This window comes from Aristolochia californica, unplaced genomic scaffold, assembly GCF_029961685.1.
Source record: "Aristolochia californica isolate CCGP_79_NKW_82.1479 unplaced genomic scaffold, dmAriCali1.0.hap1 SCAF_10, whole genome shotgun sequence".
Taxonomy (NCBI): Eukaryota; Viridiplantae; Streptophyta; class Magnoliopsida; order Piperales; family Aristolochiaceae; genus Aristolochia; species Aristolochia californica.
In genome coordinates, this window is record NW_027181771.1 from 1,528,137 (window position 1) to 1,552,801 (window position 24,665).

Genomic DNA, 24,665 nt, shown 5'->3' on the forward strand with positions numbered 1-24,665 from the left:
ATGGAATGTATAGACAATTTTATGGAGTGTTTATACAGGTATTATGTATATTGATTATGCCTAATTTTAAGTAAAGATCATGCCGAATTTTATACAAGTATTATATATATAGATTATGCTCAATTTTAAGTAGAGGTTATGCCCAATCTTATATACGTATTATATATTTATAGAGGTTATGCCCAATTTTATGTAGAGGTCATGCCCAATTTTATGTAAAATGTATGCATAATTTTATATACATTTTATTCGATATATATTTTTTGAAAAATTTTAAATGTATGTTGAGGCTCGAGCTCGATAACAATTTTAGGTTCGAGACGAGGCTCAGCTTGGCTCGAAGCTCGGCTCAAAATATTTAAATCAAACTCGGTTCAAACATAAGCAGGTTCGGGCTGGGCTCGGCTCGATGCCACCCCTACTCGGAACCATTTGTTATGGCTTTCTAGGAGGAGAGCCTGAGAGTGTCAGGCATCGAGTTCCTCCATGGCACGTCGCTGTTGATTAAGTTGTTGGAGGAAGCCGTCAATCGTTGTTTCTTTTCTTTCCAACTTTTCTTTTTGATGGAGAAGATAGAACGAATCATTCTGCTCTTTTCTCTTGACCAAATTGGGAACACAGTTGAGCCATAGGCGAACCGGCAGGCAAGAACAAAGAAAGGCGATCGTTTTCTTTTTCTCCGTCTGGGCCCTGTCCGCCCACGACAGAGGTCGCCGGCGACTCTGCTATGCTCTAATGCACAATCTGTAATGTTTTTTAAATAAAATCAAACTATTTGACACAATTATAAACACAACTATCTAATTCAATGTCATTACACCACAGATTGAACTGAAGAAAATAAAATAAAATAAAATAATAAAAAATTGTCCCATTTTTTTGCATTTTCATAATTCAATAGGAAACTGTCATTAGACCCAAAATGGGTAAAAACTCACTTGATTAAAAAACAGTAAGAACTGCCAAAAAAGGGGAAGGGTCACCTCTCAATTGGAGGAAAAGAGGGAGAGATCATCTTCTTCCTCTCTCTTTGCAGGAGAGACCCACCCTATAGCCCCAACGTACAGCCCTCCTAACTTGCTTTTCACATTGTTGATCTTCATAAGTGGGAACCATTAAACTAATGGTAGCTAGCTTTTCTTTTCTTTCTTCACTTCCCATTGGTAGTCTTGAAAGTCCTATGCACTATAGTACATGTTTATTGAAATTTAAAGTTAAAGACGACATGGACAGAAGGTTTCATGTCACTAAAGAAAAACTCTTTAGTCTGTCGACCACTAAAAGGAAATTTACAAGACTCTTAGTTAGTCAACCACTACTTTGAGACCAAGACCTTGTAGCCACCATCTCTCCATCTATAAATGCAAGTGTAGAAGGAGAAGACAAGTACCCCTTTCTTCTTCCTCACCAACTTTTGCTTCCCATCTCAATGGCTTTCTGGAGAGTCACCTTCTTCTTTTGTGCCTGTTTCTTCATTTCATCAATGCCTATAGCCTACACCACCACCCGGCCTAGTAATGAAACAGATGAGCTCTCTTTGCTTGCATTCAAAGAGCAGATAATTGGGGATGCCTTGTCCTCATGGAACCGGACATCGCATCTGTGTCAATGGCATGCGGTCACATGTGGCCGTCGCCATGAGAGGGTAATTGCATTGAGCCTTTCAAGCCTTGGTTTGGCCGGTACCATCTCCCCCCACATAGCAAACCTCACCTTCCTCTCAGATATTGACTTTACAAACAATAGCCTTCATGGAAAAATACCTACAGAGATCGGTCGTTTGTTCAGGTTGAAATTTCTTGATTTGAGAAATAATTCGTTGGAAGGAGAGATCCCAGCTAATCTAACCTATTGCGCAAGGCTGGTGGGCATTAGGTTGAGCCGGAACCGATTGGAGGGTAAGATTCCATTTGAACTAGGCTACTTGCCTAACCTCATGTTCTTGAGTGTAAGTTATAATAAGCTTATAGGAAGCATTCCAACTTCTCTAGGAAATCTTTCATACCTCAATTTTTTGAATGTTGGGTCAAATAGCTTGTCCGGAAGTATTCCATATGAACTTGGCCAAATAGTGAGTTTAGAGGCTATTCAAATCAGTCTAAATGAGCTCTCTGGTGAAATACCTCTCTCACTTTTCAATCTCTCTTCTCTTACCTCTTTTGCTGCAATTAATAATAACTTGCAAGGAAGCCTTCCAGCTGACCTAGGTTTGACTCTTCCCAATTTGAAATCGTTTGTAGTGCCATCAAACTTCCTTAGTGGGCATGTTCCTGCTTCTGTTTCTAATTTGTCATCACTCAAAATACTCGACCTAAACAGCAACAGTTTCAGTGGAGAAATTCCTCCAAATTTGGGTAGACTACAAGGTCTTGTGAAGTTTAGGCTTGCCAACAACAAGCTGGAAAATAGGGATGGTGATGATCTATCTTTCTTGAGGGAACTGACGAATTGTACTCGCCTAGAACGGTTGATTGTTTGGAGGAATCATCTTGTTGGCCTGTTGCCTAACTCAATAAGCAATTTGTCTTCCAACTTAAGGAAATTAAGTTTAGGAGACAATCGGATACATGGGAATCTGCCAACAGGGATAGAAAATCTTGAGAACTTGGAGATCTTGACCCTACCAAACATGTTTCTAACAGGTGAAATTCCGGACAGCATTGGGAAGCTCAATAGGCTTGAAATGTTGGAACTGAAGCAAAATAAACTGTCGGGTGTAATCCCATCTTCGATTGGCAACATCACTAGCCTAAACCTTTTGTATTTGAATGAAAATGGTCTAACGGGAAGCATCCCATTGAGTCTTGGAGATTTTAGATTTCTCCAAGAGCTAAACCTTTCCCAGAATAAACTGACAGGTCCCATACCCAAACAGATTTTTAGTCTTTCCTCCTTGTCCAGGTTCCTCGACTTATCCCATAATTCTTTGAGCGGTTTACTACCAATGGAAGTTGGGAATTTGAAAAATCTTGGAGAATTGAATATCTCAAACAATCAACTGTCAGGTGAGATGCCAAGCACCTTGAGCAATTGCCTCAGCTTGGAGCACCTTATAATCCATGCGAACCTATTCAATGGAACCATCCCTTCATCGCTGAGGACTCTTAGAGGCATCGTCCGTCTTGATCTTTCAAGTAACAACTTATCAGGTGAAATCCCAAAATACCTTGGAGACTTTACTTTCTTGAGTTACTTGAATCTTTCATTTAATAATCTTGAAGGAAAAGTGCCAGAGGTGGGGATTTTCAAGAATGAAGGTGCAGTTTCAGTCATAGGAAATGATAAGCTTTGTGGGGGTATCAAAGAATTAGAATTGCCTGCTTGTGTGGGACAACAAAGGAGAGACAAGCATCATCTTAAGCAAGTACTGATCATCAGTGGTGCCATCATTTGTTTATTATTGATCTCCATATTGGCACTCTATTATTACTGGAGGAGAGTTTCAAACAGAAAATCTCGCCGCCACCCATCATCTTCTGAAGATAAGTTCTTCGCCCTTAGTTACAGGGATCTATTTAAAGCAACTAATGGATTCTCCTGCGACAACTTGATTGGTGAGGGAAGTTATGGTTCAGTTTATAAGGGCGTTCTTGAAAATAATGAGAGAGTTGTTGCAGTGAAGGTACTCAACCTACAAAAAAGAGGAGCTTCTCAGAGTTTTATGGCTGAATGCGAAGCTTTAAGAAGCATCCGGCACCGAAATCTTGTCAAGATCATAACAGCTTGCTCAAGCATCGATTCCAAAGGTAATGATTTTAAAGCTCTGGTTTTTACCTATCTCCCCAACGGCAGTTTGGAGAAATGGCTGCACCCAGAAAGTTCAGAGGGGCCATCTCAAATGAGAAATCTCTCCTTCAAAGAGAGGCTAAACATAGCCATTGATGTGGCTTTAGCATTGGACTACCTCCATCATCATTGTGAAATACCAATCGTTCATCGTGATTTGAAACCTAGTAATGTTCTTTTAGACAATGACATGAATGCTTATGTTGGTGACTTTGGGATAGCAAGATTTCTTCATGAAGCAACAGGAAACCAAACTACCTCAGGTGTAAAGGGTACCACTGGATACATTGCTCCAGGTAATAGTCTCTTACACGATGTAAATACAACATGGATAAGAAAGCTAAAACATGATTATTTCTACCTACCAAAGAAGAAATATTAACCTGTTAATTTGCTCTAAGTAAACAAGGTGTTTACATGACAGAGTATGGAATGAGCGCTAAGGTGACCACACAAGGAAATGTATACAGCTATGGAATTCTTTTGCTGGAGATGTTTACAAGGAAGAAGCCCACCGAAGAAATGTTCACAGATGGTTTATCGCTCCATCAATTCGTCAAGACGGCTTTGCCCCAACAAACAGAGATTGTTGACCCACTACTGCTCTTGGAGGATGGTGAAGTTGTGAAAAATGGTAGGAGCCGCAATGGTGGAATCAATTGGCAGAACTGTTTACTCTCGGTACTACGAATTGGATTATCCTGTTCTGAAGAACTGCCGAGCAGGCGCATGGAGATGAATTCTGTTGTTTCAGAAATGTATTTGATTAGGGACATGTATTCTGGCATTGGGATTTATCGAAACAGGCAAAACATGACAGACACCTAGGACGAAGGGGATGAAAAATATGTGTAATTTTATTTAGTAAACAAAATTACCCCTACAAAAATCTTATTTGAAATCTTTTTTCTCCTGCGGGATTGTCATAGCCGTTTCCTCTTCACAGAAAACGCTGTCTCGCTCAGAAACTATCTTCGGCATCTGTAAAAGCTCCGTCTCGCGCGGAACATCACCTTCCCCACCGGATTCTGGTTCTGCCCTGAATAGTATTTCCATTAGTGTCAAGGCTTTCTATAGTGCTGAAGCTCTGTATTTGCCTAGAAAGAAAAAAAAGAAGAATGGAAGAAATATTGAAAGGAAGAGAACGGAGAGAAGAGAAAAGACAAGAAATATTAAACGATGGATAAGACAAAAAAATAGAAAAAATAAAACCTATGAAGGGTAAGAAAGAACACTGCACTGGAATTAGAACGGAGAGAGAGAAACGGAAGAGTAGAGAAGATTTAGAAAAGAGACGCATTACCATAGCAGTTGTGGCTTTCTGGAGGAAGAGGCGACGGCGCCAGGGGTTGAGACCGATTTCATGCGACGCCTAGAAAGAACTCAACGTCGACTTGTTTTCTTCTCTCTTTCTTCGGGCTTCCATTCCAAGGGGGTGAATCGCGACCTTGCATTAAACTCGGTACCTCACTCGCGCAAATTCCTCCCTAAAAATCCTGAAGTATCATTTTACGATGACTTCCTAGAGAGAGAAGTGAGGATGAGAGATACCGAATTCGGCTTCCTTCATCGAAAACAGAACGTATTCGGGGAGTTCAACATCTGGCACCAACCACCTCCACCTCCGGAAGTTGTTTCGCCAGGCAGTTATGGCTTCTGGAGGACTCAACGTAGATTTCCTGCCACGGGGATGTATTGCCTTTTACAATGGACTCTCGGATTAAATAAAGTACTTGTTGAACTGTATAGCTGTATAGCGTGATCAGAAGAAATTATGTAACGTGATTATTTCCTTCGATCCCGTGATTGTATTCTTAATTTTAGGATCTAAATTTATCCTAAAATCGACTTGTAATGTATTATAAATAGCCTCCTAGACGAAGAAAAATAGATCATCGAAAAATCATTCTTTGAGGTTATGTTTAACATGGTATCAGAGCAGGTTGGTCCCGAGTTCGAATCCCGCTCCCCCCCGAAGGCCGTGAATTTGGCCACTGAATTTCCACGGGTATTCCCCATGCGGGGGAGTGTGGAACCGTATTTGTATCGCTCAGGCCAATCCTTGTATAAGGTCCTTGTATTATCGGTAAAGCTTCAATATTCTCTGCATATTCTAAGAATAGAACTTGGATTATTGATACAGGTGCATCCGATCACATGACGAGGGATTCCAGTCAGTTAAAATCTATCCTACCTTCTACTCAATCCGTTATTTCCACCGCCAATGGTAGTACCTCTCCTATTACTGGGAAATGATCAGTTATCTTGTCGAATAGTCTTACATTAGATATTGTCCTTGTTGTTCATCTCTTGAATATAATCTGTTGTCTGTTGGCCAAATTACTTCAACCCTTGTTTGTACTGTAACTTTTTGGCTCTCCTATTGTGTCTTTCAGGACATTCTAACCCGGAAGATTATTGGTTATGGTGTTAGACGGGGTAAACTCTACTATTTGGAGTTAGCAAAGACTAGGGGATCGAAAATCAGTCAGGCAAATCAAGCTAGTAGTGAAGACAGTGCACGAACAACTATATGGTTATGGCATCGACGACTCAGTCATCTTTCCTTTGGTTATCTTAAGAAATTGCGACCACAACTCTTTTCAGGTTTGAATAATTTGGATTTTCATTGTGACACTTGTGAACTGGCTAAGAGTCACCGTATCTCTTATTTACAGAGTTTGAATAAGAGTTCTTACCCTTTTACGGTTATTCATTCTGATGTTTGGAGTCCTGCAAAGGTTTGCTCTATTTCTCGAGCTCAGTATTTTGTGACCTTTATTGATGAATGCACTAGAATGACTTGGGTATCCCTGCTTATAAAAAAGAGTGATGTGTGTCTAGCTTTTCAAAAATTTCACCAAATGGTACACACTCAGTACCAGAAGCAGTTTCGTGTTTTGCAATCTGACAATGGTACTGAGTTTGTCGATGCTTCTCTTAGTAATTTTTTGAATATTCATGGAATTCGTCATCAGACCTCATGCACTTATACTCCCCAACAAAATGGATTGGCAGAGAGGAAGAATAGATATCTTTTGGAAGTAGTGCGTGTCTCTCTCTTTGGTATGAACATGCCTCGATTTTATTAGGGCGAAGCTGTCAAATCTGTTGCCTACCTTATCAATCGAACACTTTCTCGAGTTATAGACTTTCAAACTCCTCAACAAAAATTACACTCCCTAATTTTCATTCCCCATCTTCCGAATCTTGAACCCCGGGTTTTTGGGTGTACTCTATATGTTCATATCCCAAAAGTCTTGCGAAATAAACTTGATCCGTGTGCAAAACGATGTGTTTTTGTTGGCTATTCTGATTTTCAAAAAGGATATTGGTGCTATGATCCACACACCTGAAAGCTCCATGTCACTCTAGATGCCTTTTTCCATGAATTAAAACCTTATTACTCAGGGGGAGTCTCTCAGAATTCTCTTCAGGGGGAGAATTCAAGTGAAGAGAATAGCGGAGGGGGTGAGTTTATTGAGTTAGAAGTGGTGAATGAATTTTTTAACCAACTAGGTTGTCGTGATGTGCAACAAGACTGTGCTCCCAACTATGAAGCCGAAAATGAATCATTAATTGCTCCTGAAGAATCCTCAGAGTTACCTCCGTCTGCACCATCAACTGAAGAATCAACCAAGAATGTTCCTCCTCAGGTAAATACGAATCATGTGTTTGATGAACCTATTGAAACATGTATTCCTATAGAAAATATAACTTCTAGATATCCACAAAGATTGAATAGGGGAGTTCCAAAAAAACAATATGAACCTGATCTTGAAGCCAAAACCAAATACTCAATCAACAATTATTTGTCCTCCCATAGGTTGACTAAATCGTATGCATTTACTGTTGATCAATTGTCCAGGGTTTCTATTCCTAATAATGTGCAGGATGCATTAGCTGATCCAAAATGGAAAAAGGCAATGAACGAAGAGATGGAGGCTCTACAAAAGAATGCCACTTGGGAACTTGTTCCCCAACCTAAAGGAGTAAAGACAATTGGATGTCGATGGGTGTTCACATTGAAACTCAAACGGGATAGAAGTATTGAAAGAGATATAAAGCTCGACTAGTTGCAAAGGGATATACACAGGTATGGGATAGACTATCAGGATACTTTTGCACCAGTAGCTAAGATCAACACAATTCGCATTCTTATATCTATAGCGGCAAATCGAGACTGGCCTCTGAAACAGTTTGACATGAAAAATATCTTCCTCAATGGAGACTTAGAAGAAGAAGTCTACATGGAGCTACCACCCGGAGTTAAAAGTGGTTCTTTGTGTAAAGGTGAAGTTTGTAAGTTGAAGAAGTCATTACATGGGCTTAAACAGTCACCTAGAGCATGGTTTGGGAGATTCTCGGCTACAATAAAGGAGTTTGGATATAAGCAAAGTAACTCAGATCATACTTTGTTTATCAAACATAAAGAAGGAAAAGTAACAGCTTTAATTGTATATGTTGATGATATGGTCGTGACAGGAGATGACCAATGTGAAATGCAAGGTTTACAGGAGTATTTAGCGACTAAATTTGAAATGAAGGATCTCGGACAACTTAAATATTTTTTGGGAATTGAAGTTGCAAGATCGAAACATGAAGTCTTCCTTTCACAACGAAAATATGTGTTGGATCTTCTAGCTGAAACCGGAATGCTTGATTGTAAACCGATAGAGACGCCCATGGAAATGAAAAGCTCGAAATTCTCCCAGATCAAACCCCAGCAGACAGCAGACAAAGGGCGTTATCAGCGATTAGTTGGAAGATTAATCTACTTATCACACACAAGGCCCGATGTAGCATATGCAGTGAGCGTTGTGAGTCAGTTCATGCATTCACCAAGTGAAGAACATATGGAAGCCGTCTATCGGATCTTGAGATATTTAAAGAGTGCTCCAGGAAAAGGGTTGTTATTCTCAAAAAATGATATGTCTACTATTGAAGGATACACAGATTCTGATTGGGCAGGTGATCAGACAACCAGAAGATCCACGTCAGGTAACTTTACTTTTGTGGAAGAGAATCTTGTCACTTGGAAAAGCAAAAAACAGAAGGTAGTATCAAGATCAAGTGTTGAAGCTGAATTTCGAGGTATGGCTCATGGTGTATGCGAGTTGTTATGAATATGAAATATACTGAGGGACTTAGGGATTGAATACGACAAACCTATGAATCTTCACTGTGATAACAAGGCAGCTATCACAATTGCACAAAATCCAGTTCAACATTTTCACACTAAACATGTTGAAGTTGATCGTCATTTCATCAAAGAGAACCTCGATGCAAAGATTATACAAATCCCCTTTATTCAATCTGCGAGTCAGATGGCTGATATGCTCATGAAGGCAATATCAAGGAAAACATTTCATGGTACAATTGACAAGTTGGGCTTGACTGATATCTATGCACCAACTTGAGAGGGAGTGTTGAACTGTATAACTGTATAACGTGATCGGAGGAAACTGTATAGCGTGATTGTTTCTTGATTTTATCCCTTGATTTTAGGATCTAAATTGATTCTAAAATCGACTTGTATTGTATTATAAATAGCCTCCTAGACGGAGAAGAATAGATCATCAAAAAATCATTCTTTGAAGGTTATGTTTAACAGTACCTCACCCTAGCAAATTCCTCTCCAGGATGCCAGAACTACCATTTTTCGATGAATTAAACGAAAATTGATCTTTCACGACGGTCGCTTCATGGTGTTCATGCAGGTGCAGGTGGTCTCAGAAGAACTCAAACGCCGATTTCTATCCTCGTGAATTGCCTCATATAAATAACAGTCTCGAATTGAACCCACGTTCATCTACGACCCATAAGGGGGGGTTAGTCAACGTGAAGTCCAAGATGAAGATCAAACGCATGATGCCCTTCATCAGTTGAAGTCGTTAGTGGAGCGCAGATGACATTTCATCTAGATGCTGGGGATGAAGCGGGCCTTCATTTCCAAGTTTTAAAATCCTTCATCTCGTTGAAGACCATTTTTTATCTTCTTCGAGATGAAGGACGCGTGCGGCTTAATTTTTTTTGTTTTCCCCCTCTCTCCTCGCACCCCCCTCTCTCGCACGTCCTCATTTCCCTTTTTTCCTCCCTCTCTCCCGCACCCCCTCTCTCATCTCCCTGCGCCCTTGACGTCGTTGTTCCCTCTCTTCTCTCAGACTCTCGTCTCTGGCCTCCGTCTCTCGGATTCGCCCTCTCTCTCGCACTCCCTCTCTTGTCTCTATGCCTCCCTCTCTTCTCTCGGACTCGCTCTCCATTTTTCTCTCTCGCTTCTCTCTTTCTCTTATCCCTCTCGACCTCCCTTTCTTCTCTCTATTCTCCCTCTCTTCTCCCTTTCAGCCTCCCACTCCCTTATCTCTCTGACTATTCTCCTTTCCCCCAAAATACCTTCCGATTTCGTTCAATTTCCCTATTTCGATTTCGAAGATGAAGATGAACTTGTCCACACTAACACCCTATTTCGAAGATTTCGAACATAAATTTATCCATACTAACACCCATTTCAAAGATGAAGATTATGTAGATGCATGAGATGAAGATGAAGATCAAATTTCCAGTTTGTTGACTAACACCCCCAAAATGGATTTTTGAAGTTCATGTTCATCTCCAACATGAAGATTGTCAGTCATGTACATGAACTTCAACTTCGCACTTTATGTATAAGGGTGTTAGTGTTGTCGACTTCATGTACACTGGAAAACAGTTTCCAGTGTTAGTGCCCCAACATGAGAAAAACAAGATAATCCCAAAACCCTTACAGTACACTTAATTACAACATAATCCTTAAACCCCAAATTAGGTAAAACAATCATTATTACTACATGAATAAGTTATTTAATGTATAATTAAATATATTTATTAATTGAATTAGATATTTTATTGTGCATTCATATGATAAATACATGAGCCACTGAAATACGCACATGATTAATTATAAATAATAAGTAAATGACAAAAACGAAACTAATACATTGACTTATTAATTTATTAATAATATATGATATACTTTAACCTAAAAATGAATGATTTAAGAGAAAAAAATGATCTAATCATAACTTTAAAACACTATATATTTGTACATAATACATTTTATGTATTATTAATTAATAATATATTGTCACAAAATTTAAAACCATCGGTTTAATTAATTATAGCACTCGGATAATTAAACCAAAACAATTTATCAAATATTTATTTTGACAATATTTTAATTATGACTATTAAATCACTATTTTAATATAGTAATTATAAATTTAATATATTAAATAAATAAAAATAATTATAAATTAATGATTTTTTTTTGGGTGGGGTGGGGGAGGGGGATGCCAAGAGAGAAGAGAAACCGTCGCCGAGGGAGGAAGGCCTCCCTCCCTCTCCTCTCCCTCTCGGTCTCCCGTACTCTACAATGGAGGTCGAGAGGGAGACCGGAGAGAGATGGTGGAGAGGAGAGAGGGAGCAGAGAGCTCGGGGAGAGAAGGGGTGCGGGAAACGGAAATGAGCAGACTCACGGAGAGGGTGTGCGGCAAAGAGAGGGGTGCGCTCGTTTCATGTACATGATTCTCAAAATTGGGCGAAAAGCGCTTTCTCTCGTTTATGCTTTGGACATGATCTCGTGAGTCATGTTAGTCATGTACATGACTTGAACTCCGGCGCTCCACTAACGACCTTAGGACATGAACTGAGTAATGCGGCTGAAGTTAATGTCCTGATTCATGTTGACTAACCCCTAAGAGATCTCTGCTATTGGATCGCATGAATCTTCCTTGGTTAATTTTAGCCGTTAAGTAAATCAAATTTGCTAAAAAAATTGATTTAAGGTTTTAAAGTTTTGAAATGAATTACGGAGCAGTAGAAGCTGAGATTTGCGATATCTGAAGTCTTGAAGGCGCTAAGCCATAGCAGACACGCCAGAAAAAAGAGGGGCCAAATCAATTTGGATGGAAATAAACTGAGTTGTTGGAGAAGGATGAAGGTCTCAGATGGTTTTCTTTGCTTCTCTGTTTTCCTTCTGTTTTACTGTGTTTTGCCGTCCTCATTGGAGGTTATAACTTGTTGAATAAAATTTAGAGTACACAACCTTAAACTTACTTATCTATTAAATCCAAACACTGAAGGCATACCATCACAATGTGCAAATACACACACCCACAAAACAAAATACACAAAACAGAATACTTGAATCAAAACTTGGAAGAGAAAAGACCTCCTTCAGTCGGAGATATTTCTTGACTTCCTGCTGAAGGACAGTGACTGTCAGCACACCGTTCTCTATGACCGCCTTCACTTGAACCACCTTCGCATTCTCCGATAGTCGGAATCGTCTCAGGAACTTGCCACTGCTTCTCTCCACGCAGTGCCTCTTGACGTTCTTCTCCCCTCGGTGCCCTACCTCTTTTATCCACCCTGTTTCGATCTAAAAAATCCGCCCCCTTTTCCCACCTACAGTTTCTACACTCTTCTACGACCTTTGTTTTTTTTTTTTTTTTTGAGAAGTTGTCATCGTCTTGGGTTTAGACTGGGCTTTTATTTACCTTGGGTTCAAATAGGTTGGGCTTTGTAATGGGTTGGGGTTGATCTTCAACACTCCCTCAACACCAGCTCTCACTATTTGCACTGTGCCGAGCAGACAGTGAAACATTTCGAATTTGTATGTACTCAAACTTTTTGAGAACAAGTCCGCAACTTGATCATCCGTCTTGATCTGTCTCATCTCAATTTTTTCTTGCAGAACCTTTTCTTTGATAAAGTGATAGTGCACTTCAACATGCTTAGTTCTTGCATGAAAGACCGGATTCTTCGAAGCTCCCTCTGGACAAGAGCCTCCCTTTTCTTGGTGACTTTTCACCTTGTCACCATCCTTTTTAGATCCACTACCAGTGTACTGCTTGAAAGTGCCTCTGCTCTTGTTGGTGTAGAGCGCTTCCTCCTCACCCTTCAGTGAGACTTCTCCATTTGCTTAGCCAAAGCTTCCTGACCTGCAAGCAAATTTTTAAACTCAACAAGCGATGGTTGTGTCGGCCATCCCTGTACAGCGGTAACGAATCCTCGATATTCGGGTTTCAAACCATGGATAATTATTCTCTTTATCCTGGTTTCCCCAATAGGAGTTGTTGGGTCTAATTTTGAAATTTAGCGGCATATCGACTTCATCTTGTGGAAGTACTAGGCAATCGTCATGTCGCGTTGCGCCATCGATAGCAGCTCATTCTCGAGAAGTTACAATCTTATATCATTCTTCTTTGAAAAGAGTGTAGCAAAGGTATCCCATGCTTCCTTCGGTGTTTTGGCATCCCAGATGTGCTCTAACATTTCTTCTTCAATTGTGGTATTTAAAGCAAACATTGTTTTGTTTGCTTTAATTTTCCATTTTCGCAAGATGCCATTGGCATCTTTTGCCACCGGTTGTGTAACTTCACCACCACCGACAACCTCCCACGGGACTTGACCTTGAAGATAAGACTCAATACATATTGTCCACATGTTGTAGTTTTTGTTGTTGAACTTCTTGATTCCTCCAAGTACTTGAAGGTCACCCATCGTGCTGGCAGAACTTCGACTATACCGAACAAGCTTGACAAACAACCTGGCAGGGCACCAAACTACTCACAACTCAAGATAGCTCCACCAAGAACGATCCCTGACCATCTCGCTCTGATACCAATTGTTGAATAAAATTTAGAGTACACAACCTTAAACTTACTTATCTATTATATCCAAACACTGAAGGCATACCATCACAATGTGCAAATGCACATACTCACAAAACAGAATACTTGAATCAGAACTTGGAAGAGAAAAGACCTCCTTTAGTCGGAGATATTTCTTGACTTCTTGCTCGGGGACAATGACTGTCAGTACACCGTTCTCTATGACCGCCTTCACTTGAACCACCTTCGCATTCTCCGGCAGTCGGAATCGTCTCAGGAACTTGCCACTGCTTCTCTCCACACAGTGCTTCTTGATGTTCTTCTCCCCTCGGTGCCCTACCTCTTTTCTCCTCTCTGTTTCGATCTAAAAAATTCGCCCCTTTTTCCCACCTACAATTTCTACACTCTTCTATGACCTTTTTTTTTTTTTTTTTTTTGAGAAGCTTTCATCGTCTTGGGTTTAGATTGGGCTTTTATTTACCTTGGGCTCAAATAGGTTGGGCTTTGTAATGGGCTGGGGTTGATCTTCAACACTCCCCCTCAACACCAACTCTCACTATTTGCATTGTGCCTAGCTGACAGCGAAGCATTTCGAATCTGCTTGTACTCAAACTTTTTGTGAACAAGTCCGCAACTTGATCATCTATTTTGATTTGTCTCATTTCAATTTCTTCTTGCAGAACCTTTTCTCCGATAAAGTGATAGTGCACTTCAACATGCTTAGTTCTTGCATGAAAGATTAGATTCTCCGCCAAACGAATTATCAACTGATTATCACAATAATAATACTGAAAAAGTGATAGGTCCAATCAAAGCTCAGGGATAGACCACAATTTAGACAACAATAATTTTCTTATTCTCATTGATAATGTATCTCTGCTTAAATAAGCAAAGCTACGTACATAAACAAAACAAAGCAAAATATAAATATGACGGTAAACTCGTAACCAGACAACAGTAAACTCGATAAACTCGTAACCCCCTAAAGATCCGTTCTTCGCCTTAAGACTCTCAACTGCCACGACCCATCGAGTGACTTGTGGCCTCTCTCCAAATCGAAGTCGGTTGAGAGTTTCTTCCACATGACGAAGCCTTTTAGCCATGCCGAGCTCTATCCTTTGTAAACCATCATGCACTTCACTAAGCCCACCCTCCAACTTGTCAATACGCTCTTTGTTGAACGACATGATAGTGAATGATACTCAGCAATATATTTTTTGGGTCACCGAGTTCGGTGGTCCCTCAACAATTTTTTTTTTTGCGGGGTCGTCTCTCCTGTTACCGACAACGTTCGGTTGTCGCGCGGTGAGATTCCGGTGGCTCACCGGCGTCGATTTTCTTGTCAGAGACAGGACGATTCAGTTCGTCTCGCTCATTGCCGATGGATGTAGGGTAGAGGGTCGTTTTCCATGGGCGACAGTGTTGGTGGTGTTGGAATGCAGGTTATGAGGGTCGTCGGTCCCATTAAACGCTGTCGCGCGGCGATTTTCTGGTGTTCGACTATCGCGCAGCAATTCTTCCTCTGGAACGCTGTGTTGGAATTTGTGTTTGTATCGATCGGGCCAGTCCTTGTATAAGATCCATGGGGTTGCTTTCCTAATAGGTTCGAGCCTTTTAACCTAATGGTTTCAACATGGTATCAGAGCAAGTTGGTCATGTGTTCGAATCCCGCTGCCCCCAATATCTGTGTTGACAAATTTGGTCCCCCGCTAATGGGGGTGCGCGTGTTGTGGGCATCGCACGTGCGGGGGAGTGTTGAAATTTGGCCCCTGTCTTTAATATTCACGTTGCTCCTTCTCTACAAGGTCGATCTTTTAGAGCAATGGATCTTTTAGAAATCAGAATTTCATTTTTTACCTTCGTCTTCTCGGCTGCGCCTCCCCGACGATGAGCAGAGCTTAACGACTCTTTGAGATTCTGAGTTCTAACATGGTATCAGAGCAAGTTGGTCCGGAGTTCGAGTCCCGCTCCCACCGAATTTTGTCCCAGGTATTTCTGGTGAATTTGTCCTGGGTTTTTCCAGGAGTTTGTCCCGGGTTTTTCCGGTGAATTTGTCCACGGGTTTTCCCGTGCGAGGAAGTGTTGGAATTTGTGTTTGTATCAACCGGGCCAGTCCTTGTATAAGATCCGTGGGGTTGCTTTCCTAATAGGTTCGAGCCTTTTAGCCCAATGGTTTCAACACGTTGCGACATAGACGAACTGAGACGGGGTTCTTCCGCTTTTTTTTTTTTTTTCGTGGCCGACAGTGTTAGGCTGGAGGAGCGGCGAGTGTCCGGTGATGGAACAAGAGGCTGGTTTCGCCTAGACAGAGCGTCAACTGGAGAGCCAGCGATGATGTGTTGGGCAGTCGCCGAAGATAGGCCAACGTAGAGAGAGGCAATTTCTCGCTGGAGAAAAATAAATTAATAAATAAATAACGATCAAAGCATGATACTATTAATAGGTCCAGTCAAAGCTCAGGGATAATTACTCTCTTCGGGTGAGAGAAGACCACAATTTAGACAACAATAATTTTTTTATTCTCATTGATAATGTCTCTATGCTTAAATAAGAAAAGCTACATACATAAACAAAACAGAGCAAAAAATTAAAATGACGGTAAACGCGTACCCCCCCTGAAGATCCGTTCTCCGCAACTTTTCTTCTTTTCTTCCCTCTTCTTTTCTTCCCCTGTTACTCCTCTTTTACTGTCATTATAGGTCATGAAATCTTAAATTTCAACATTTCACGAGCAAAAAGGTATTTTAACCCATTTTCCCTCGTCACACAAGTGACGGGAGGACGTTCCCTATCATGGTGAACGTGGGAGACGCTTCCTCTGGGGAGCTTCACCATAGCAATGAGCTCGACCCAACGCAGTTTCTTTTTACATCTCTGCTCTGTTCGAGATCAATTGTCAACTTCTGAATGACAATTCACAAACAAAACTGAAAAAGAAATGGTGCGAATCAGCACCACGAAGCGCCATTCTTGATACAGTTCCATTTGGATTTCAGTCTTTCAAGAAATGAATAAATATACAAAAACCAAGCGATAGGTGGAATGCAGATGTGATTTGCGTGCAATAATTTTAGCCAACTGAGAGGACCCTTTCACCTTCCTCTTTACAAATCTAAGGATTTCATATCGGATCTAGATAAGCACAAAAATAGAACCCCAAAACTTGGAAGTGATCACCCTTTTTCTTCGTCTTCCTCGTCGGCAACAATGGCTACCTGTGAGTTTGATTTAATGGAAGAGAGAAGTGGCAGAGATTTTGTGTGTTGAGATGCCATAGTAGTATCTTGGAGCAGTCTTGTGGAATACCCCTGAGCTTCCCTTCATCTTCCATCACTACTTGCTGGATGAATTTCAGTGAATCCTGGAGCATGAACAGTGAAAACGAAGAAATGTAAGCAAGGAGCAACTTGGGTTTTCTCCAATCTAACAACGAAGAGCAGCGATCGCATTTTCTTAATCATTAATGGTGTTAGGAGCAATGATGAAAGTTGAGAAAAGAAAATTCTTGGGCAAGGTTTCATATATTGCGGTTGTGCGGTTCCTTTCAGAAGATTGATGAGGCTAGGTGAAGGGGACTGCAACTAAAGTGAAAGAGGGATCCTCTTAAGGAAATTTCACAAGCAATGATGGATGATCCAGGGCTGTCTTCATCTTCTGGGGACGATGGATTGAGAGGAAAGCTAAGTTAGGTGGCCAACCAACTTTTCATGGAAGTCATGTACTGTCTCATCTGCCATTAATATTACTTAAAAATGAACCAAATTACTTACTCCCAGTCGAACCAGATGCGCCTAACTTATAAAAGGAGAAAAAAGCAAACAAGTAGCATTCATGGATAAGAGAGAACGTTGAGGTGAGTTCAGAAGGGAACCTGTGAGGTGTCTTGTGTGGAAGAGGTTCGACCCCATCTCTCTGGATCCCAGAGTACTGAACTGTTAAATGCAAAACTGGAATCATGGAGCGCCTGGTTGGTTGTGTTCTGAAAATGCCACCCTTGAATTTGAGAGGAAGAGCAAATCGGCCCCTCCACCACCACCCTTTGCCTGTTCGCAGATAGCAAAGCTATAGACCATGTTCCAAACACCCTGGCAATTGCATGATCAGTAGGACATCAATAAATGAAGCAAATCATTCAATGCAGCGGAGTGTATCCCAACGTAAGAAAACTGTAAAAATGGTGGAAGAGAATCGTACTCCACTTCTCTGATGTACTCAAAGAGCTGAAGATCGTAGTAGTTGGAAATGGAAGCAAAGTGAACAATCCCGTCGAGACGATGATGTTCGATGTGATTCAGCGCTGCATTCCTTTGATGATCAACCTCTGCTTCTAGTTCAGTAAAATTCTCCCTGGACACCAAATGTCGGTACATGATACCTGTTTTTTGCAGTATTCGCGATGTTTCTGATGAATCCGAGTAGGGTTCCACCACGATCCATAGAAGAGGTGGAGGAACCAACTTCAGGGTATTCCCCAGTCTCATGAGGAGGGCTCCCTGTAAAGGGTTGCTCAATGTTGCTGTCGTTATGATGATCAAAAGCTTCTGAGGAGTCAAATTGTGTTCTTCTTCTTCGACCGGCGCCAGCTCTGAGTCGGCGGCAGTGACCGGATTCTCAACCATCAGACTCCTACTTGAGTTCTCCACTGAGCTCAGTTCCTCCACTCCCTGCACGGGTGGTGGCGAAAATTCTCTGCTGTCGATAGAGCTGTTGGCCATGACATGACCGTTAAACATAGTTGCAGTCTTCGCAGGGGCAAACCCAGTGAAGAGACCCATAACAAAGCAGAGGGAGAAATGGAAGGCAGCCTTCTTCCATAGCTGAATTCTCTTCTTTGATCTATCAAAAGAACCCATTGCTCCAATCTCCAACGAATGAAAACACAAAAAACATACGCCGGAAAACGCCTGAAACAACACCCAAAGTGTCGTGCTTCGAGGCAACTCCTCCGCAGTCACTACAGCATTTTTTGCAAGAACAATGCGGCCTTCGATCTTGTATCACAAAAGAAGTCTTCCCATGCTGTTGGGGAGGGTGTGGCAAATGATTTAAAAATGGAGGGAGCCAACGGATATCCCACTCATTTGTGGGAGACTCCCTGGATTGGGCTATTTTAAGTTAAAAAGAGTAGTATTAACTCAGTTGTGGTTGGCTCCATCACTTAAGTCTTCTCTTGAAGCTAAAGGAAAACAGCCTGAGCGATTGTCCTCACCAAATTGTGGTTGAGATGGACACTGAGCACCTAAATTATGCATGTGAACTGCACTAGAAACGCCCATCACCTTCAACCCCTATTGTCAATTAGGAAAAATGTACACATCTAAGTGGCTATTGAGATATGGGAATCTTGTTTCAAACTTGCTCTAGAACCTTTGTTAGTTGTTGACCAGGTGACACAATTAAAAATGAATGCTTAGGTAGGAATTAGAGATTGGTTCTCTTGGTTGCTTCAAATGAGAGTGCTAATCATGGTATTAGTAATTATATGATGAGAAAGAAAATGGATCTTTGTGATAAACTACAAAAGGGTTGGGGAGAGTGGAGTCTAATTAGTCGCTTTCGGAGATATTTGATTAGTTGTTCTACCGTTTTACCCTGTTGTTTCTAATAAAATACGGAAGAAATGAATTTTAATATATGGGTGATTTATTTTATTAGAAGAAAGTTAATTAGAAGTGCACCATATTTGATTTATGATTACATGGACAAAATTAAATAATAAATAAATAAAAGATTAGTTACCTATATTTCTCAATATTTCAAATTAATACATGTCTAAGTCAACAATATCATTAAAATAACAATTTATAGTTGATAATAAATTCATAAGTTAATTCTAGTGATACGATAGGAAAAGACAAAAATGCCCCTTTATGAGTGGTATTATAACCCATTCATAGTGTGAAACTACGAATAATTCAATGTGGGTGTAGTCAGAGTGTTGTCGAACCACGTTTATAGAAGTATTTTCTCTTTTTATATTGTAGTTCTAGTTTGTTGTTGGATAGTATAGAAGCATGCAGGTATTCATGTCAATACTTGACCTATAATTAAATGATATAAATCTTTGTCTTTTCTATTCTAGAGACTAGAATAGTTTCTTTGTCTAGACTTTGTATTTTAAATCATATAAACTATTACATTTTAAATGTTTAATCATTGTATAGTATTTATATGGTAAGATTATTATATGGCGCGAGTATTCTAGTGTTTCTCCATGAAAAGGAAAATGGGGTTTATTTTATTGAAAAAAACTATAAAAATGTCGAAGAGGAAGACACAACGACAAAGTATTATGTAAGTTTTCTTTGGAGCTAACAAAAAAATATTTAAAGCTTCAAATTTTGGTCAATTAGTTCTTCATATGTTTTTAAATCTATTACAAAAATTGTATAAAAATATTTAATCATTACGATTTCGGAAAGTTAATTCTTTACCAACATATTGCTTGTTAAATTCAAGAGGTAAAGGTCATTGTAATGCAATTACTTAATAATTGGAATACAAGGGTACCAATCCCTAATTTTAGTACCCATATAATTCTTAGCATGACACACAAAAGGTGTCCTCATAGGGGAACTTGACTTTTTAAAATGTGGTTTGATTAGTTTAATTTAGGTTTGCCAAATGGTCATGAGGTGGGATCTGCGTCACTCATGTGTCAGCCCATATTGAACCACTCATAGACTATATTGCAAGAAGATCATGGAATCACCCTTATGAGGGGCATTTTTGTTTTCTCAAGTCATAGTTCTTGAATTGTTCCATGCAGTTTAACCAAGTAATTAACCAAAATAAATAAATGATGAGAAATTTATTTTTCTACTATAGAGGCTAAAATAAATTTTTTGTTTTCATTGTAGAATTTTTTGAATTTTTTATTAATATTACAACTAAAGTAAAACACGACAAATAACAAAATAGAGAAATACTAGTAGAAGATTTGTTCGATGCACGAGAGAAAAATAAAAAAGTTAATAAATTAAAAGGTTAGATTTATTTGATTTAGTCATAAGGGGTAAATACAACCCCTCCTCTGTCTGTTGAGAATTCTAAGAGAGGACCCCCTACCCTCCCATTGTCGATCGTGGAGAGACTAGGGCTAGCTCCCACCCTTAACAACAACACTAATGAAAGAGGGAAAGAGAGGACTTTCCTTAATGAAATATGATAAACAACCACCTAGTTATATTGGAGTTCTATTGTCAAGCTCATATCTAGTTGATTGTCCATAGTTGATATCAATTTAGACAACCTAAAATTAAATTTAATTATTTTTATCATCAATATATGTTGATTTTTATAGGATATGACTCTATTAGAAATCAAATTCAAAGACTCAATTAAACTAGTGCCTTATCTATTAATTAGCCACAAAGTCTTCCTATTCCATTGGGGAAGCATTTTTCACTAATAAAAAAGAGGAATTGTACAAACTTATGATGGTATAGACTATTGAGATTTCTTCCCTTACAAAGAAATATAATTTTTCCTTCTCAGTACATACTTCGTAATCTCTGTAATTATGTGATTTTTTAATCCCGTTAATCACTCTTAAACTCTCCATGTAGCATGAGAATCCTTCTCCCGTCGTCGAAGAACATAGCAGGTATGCTATGAGGTCACCATGAACGAAGAGCTCCTTTAACCAGCTTTTTTCTTGAACGTCGCCGATGTCACCGACGATCGCACCATCAGCCCATCGAAGAAGGAGACGCATTGATGTCTCCTCTGCAATTGCCAACAAAACCAGGCCGTCGCTGAAGACGAAGAGCTCGGCCTTTCAGCCCATCAGAGAGTCTCCTTTGTCGTCGCCGTGAACAGAATCGGCGTCAGAGAAGACAGGCAAAATTTATGAACGCCACCGAACCACCGCTCAGCATTCCAACGCATCACTAGCCCGACGAAGAAGGATAGTCTCCTCTGCCATCGTCGTAACAGAACCGTCGTAAGAGAAGACCGACAGAATTTTCGAACGTCGCCAAATCCGAGCCACCAGCCCAGTCGATGAAGAAGGAGCAAAGCACTGACTTGATGAAGACGAAGGTACAAAAATTTATTTTTTCACTTAACTTAGGTCTGTAGTTGTTTTGATTATTCGCCGAGTGGCCTGGGATTGGACCGGACCGGAATCAAAGACCCAAACCGAGTCAACCCAACAAACCCAACCAAATCCAGATCCAGGCTCGAACCGGACCTAGACAAAAACAAAAATAGTTGCAGGAAGCGAACCAGACCAATTTTGTGGATGATTTTATTTTGATCATCACCGATTTTCTTGCATCATGTCGAAGGAATCAAAATGAGAGCGTATTTTTACTCGCTATGGTGAGATTGGGCATACAAAGTCAAGATGTTATGAACTTATTAGGTTGCTAGAATGGATGGATCCTACCAAAGCTCTACGCAAACGAAACACTAAACCAAATAATCATGCTACATCTGGTAAGGTTCTTAATACTTTTGCTCCTATTAGAAATAGTGAATGGATAATTGATTCTGATGTTATTGATCATATGACCTTTGACAATCATTATGTTAAAATTATGAAACCATCTAAACTGCATATCGTATCTACAAAAAATGGTACTCCCTCTCACATTATTGGAGAAGGTTCCATCACCCTCACTGAAAATCTGAGTTTTGATTTTGTATTTGTTGTTCCAACCCTCAATCATAATTTATTATCAGTGGCTTAAATAACTCGCACTTTGCATTATATTGTGATTTTTTTGCCTAACCGTTGTGTTTTTAAGGACATTCAAACTCATAAGACAATTGGTTATGGTACTAGAAGGGCGAAATTTTATTACCTTGATGTGAAACCAAAGAGTTCTCATGAATTAGCTCAAGCATTCTCTGTGAGCAAATTTGCAGATTCTGAGATTTGGTTATGGCATAAACGATTGGGTCATTTATCCTTTGGTTATTTAAAGAAATTGTTTCCAAAACCTTTTGCTAGATTATCTGTTTCAGACTTTAAGTGTGAGGTATGTGAATTGGCTAAAAGTCAACGTGTTCCATTTCAAATAATCATGAATAGGAGTCCAACACTCTTTATGATTATCTACTATGATGTATGGGGTCCAACAAATATAGCCTCTCTTAGTGATAAACAGTGGTTGGTTTCCTTTATTGATGATCACACCCGTATGACTTGGATTTGCTTAAAGAAATTAAAAAGTGAAGTTAGTTCATTTTTCAAACAATTTCACAGAATGATAGCCACTTAGTACTCTACAATACAAATTCTCCGCAGTGACAATGGTGAAGAATTTGTTAATCAAGGTTTGAGAAAATATCTAGATGATCATGGTATTACTCATCAAACTACTTGTCCTTAAACCCCTCAGTAAAATGGGGTTGTAGAGCGAAAGAACCGCCACCTTCTTGAGGTTGTTCGTGTTTCCTTTTTTGACGCTCATATGTCGACTAGTTAATGGGGTGAAACCATCACAACTGCAACTTATCATATCAACCGAATACCCTCGAGTGCGTTACAATTTTAGACTCCCTTGAGTGTTTTTCATGATAACATAAGTTCACCTACTATGCCGAATCTGCTACCTAGAGTTTTTGGGTGTGTAGCCCTTATTCATCTCCACAAGCCATTGAGAAATAAATTGGAACTCTGAGCTCTCAAGTGTGTCTTTGTTGGTTATGCTCAACATCATAAAGGCTATCATTGTTATCATTTCCTCTTGCAAATTGTATGTCATTCTTAATGTGGTATTTCATGAAGATAACATATATTATTCTACTCCCAAATCTTCAATTCAGGGGGAGAACAAAATTGAATTGCATAACCTTAATGATTATTTAGACACCTTGGATACTAGTAGTGGTAAGTATTCAAATTACAACAGTGAACATCAAAATGAAACAAATGAGCATAATTCACAGGATGAAGACAGTTAAGACTAGATGGAAGTGATGCAACCAGAGTCTCAGCCGACATCTTCCCCCCTTCATAATGTACCAGTGGATCAATTGCTTTCTAAGTCCGAGTCCGAGTCCAAGTCTGAGCCTCAAATAAGTTCTGAAATTGAACTAAGAGTGTTACCTCATCCAACTACAAGAGGAAAACCTAGAGTGAATTATGAACCTCTTCTCACCTCTAAATCTTAGTATCCCATGCATAATTTTATATCTTATCATAGATTGTCAAAGGCAAATGAAAATTTGTGAATCAATTATCTACTATATCTATTCTTAATAGTGTGCAGTAAGCCTTGAAAGATCCTAAGTGGAAAGAAGCTACGAATGTAGAATTGATGTCCCTAAAAAAGAATTCAACATCGGAAGTGATTGACTTACATGTAGGAAAGACACCAGTTGGATGTAGGTTGGTATTTACCAGTAAATATAAAACTGATGGCACTATTGAAATGTTCAAAGAAAGACTTGTCACTAAAGGATATACTCAAACCTACATGATTGATTACATGGAGACATTCGCACTAGTGGTGAAAATCAATATTGTTTGAATTCTATTATTTCTAGTTGTGAATCTTGACTGACCCTGATGTTAAAAATGCATTTTTACACGGAGATCTCTATGAAGAAGTATATATGGAATTACCTCCTGGATGTATTATGCAAACTAAAGGATGCAAACAAGTATGTAAACTGAAGAAGTATCTATATAGTTTGAAACAGGCCCCGAGGGCGTAGTTTGGAAGGTTCAGCAATTTTATAAAATCTATCGGATACAAGCAAAGCAACTCAGATCATACTCTCTTCCTGAAATCTAATAAGGCAACAATCACAACTCTTATTGTATATGTTGATGATATGATAGTAATTGGGAATGCTCAAGAAGAAAAGAAAGCATTGCAAAGTCATCTTGCTAGAGAGTTTGAAATGAAAGATCTTGGCTACTTAAAATATTTTCTTGGTATTGAAGTGTCAAGATCGAAGGAAGAAATGTTTATATCTCAACGAAAATATGTTTTGGACGTGTTGAAGGAAACAGGTATGACAACGTGTAGTCCAATCAGTACTTCCATGGAAGAAAATCTAAAACTGGGAACACATTCAGATCCCCTACTAACAAGAAAAGTTATTAGAGACTAATCGAGAGGTTAATGTATCTTGCACATACCATACCAGATTTAGCTTATGTACTAAGTGTGGTTAATCAATTAATGCACTCTCCAAGTGAAGAATATATGCATGTCATGAACCGTATCTTGCGCTACTTGAAATTATCTCCAAGGAAAGGAATTT

At 39.6% G+C, this 24,665-nt stretch overlaps 2 protein-coding genes across 2 annotated transcripts; one reads left to right on the forward strand and one right to left on the reverse strand.

The window, feature by feature from the left end:
* The first annotated feature begins 1,483 nt into the window (after positions 1–1,483).
* LOC137939259 (probable LRR receptor-like serine/threonine-protein kinase At3g47570) lies at positions 1,484–4,614 on the forward strand. The gene is made up of 2 exons (XM_068784496.1): positions 1,484–4,082; positions 4,211–4,614. Exons 1-2 carry the CDS (start codon positions 1,484–1,486, stop codon positions 4,612–4,614), a joined length of 3,003 nt encoding a protein of 1,000 aa, XP_068640597.1.
* Positions 4,615–16,367: 11,753 nt separating this feature from the next.
* On the reverse strand, positions 16,368–18,593 carry LOC137966418 (beta-1,4-xylosyltransferase IRX9). Its single transcript, XM_068813020.1, has 3 exons — positions 17,634–18,593; positions 17,311–17,524; positions 16,368–16,800 (listed from the first exon to the last, which is right to left on the reverse strand). The coding sequence occupies exons 1-3, from the start codon at positions 18,290–18,292 to the stop codon at positions 16,651–16,653; spliced, it is 1,023 nt and encodes a 340-aa protein (XP_068669121.1). The 5' UTR covers positions 18,293–18,593; the 3' UTR covers positions 16,368–16,650.
* Positions 18,594–24,665: the final 6,072 nt, after the last annotated feature.

Bases quoted from the DNA above. Each gene is read 5' to 3' on its own strand.
- LOC137939259 (XM_068784496.1), top strand. From the start codon at position 1,484: ATGCCTATAGCCTACACCACCACCCGGCCTAGTAATGAAACAGATGAG. The intron at 4,083-4,210 runs GTAATAGTCTCT...TTTACATGACAG, and splicing joins CACTGGATACATTGCTCCAG to AGTATGGAATGAGCGCTAAG.
- LOC137966418 (XM_068813020.1), bottom strand. From the start codon at position 18,292: ATGGGTTCTTTTGATAGATCAAAGAAGAGAATTCAGCTATGGAAGAAG. The intron at 17,525-17,633 runs GTACGATTCTCT...TGCAATTGCCAG, and splicing joins GAGTACATCAGAGAAGTGGA to GGTGTTTGGAACATGGTCTA. The intron at 16,801-17,310 runs GTTCCCTTCTGA...TTCATGCTCCAG, and splicing joins CCACACAAGACACCTCACAG to GATTCACTGAAATTCATCCA.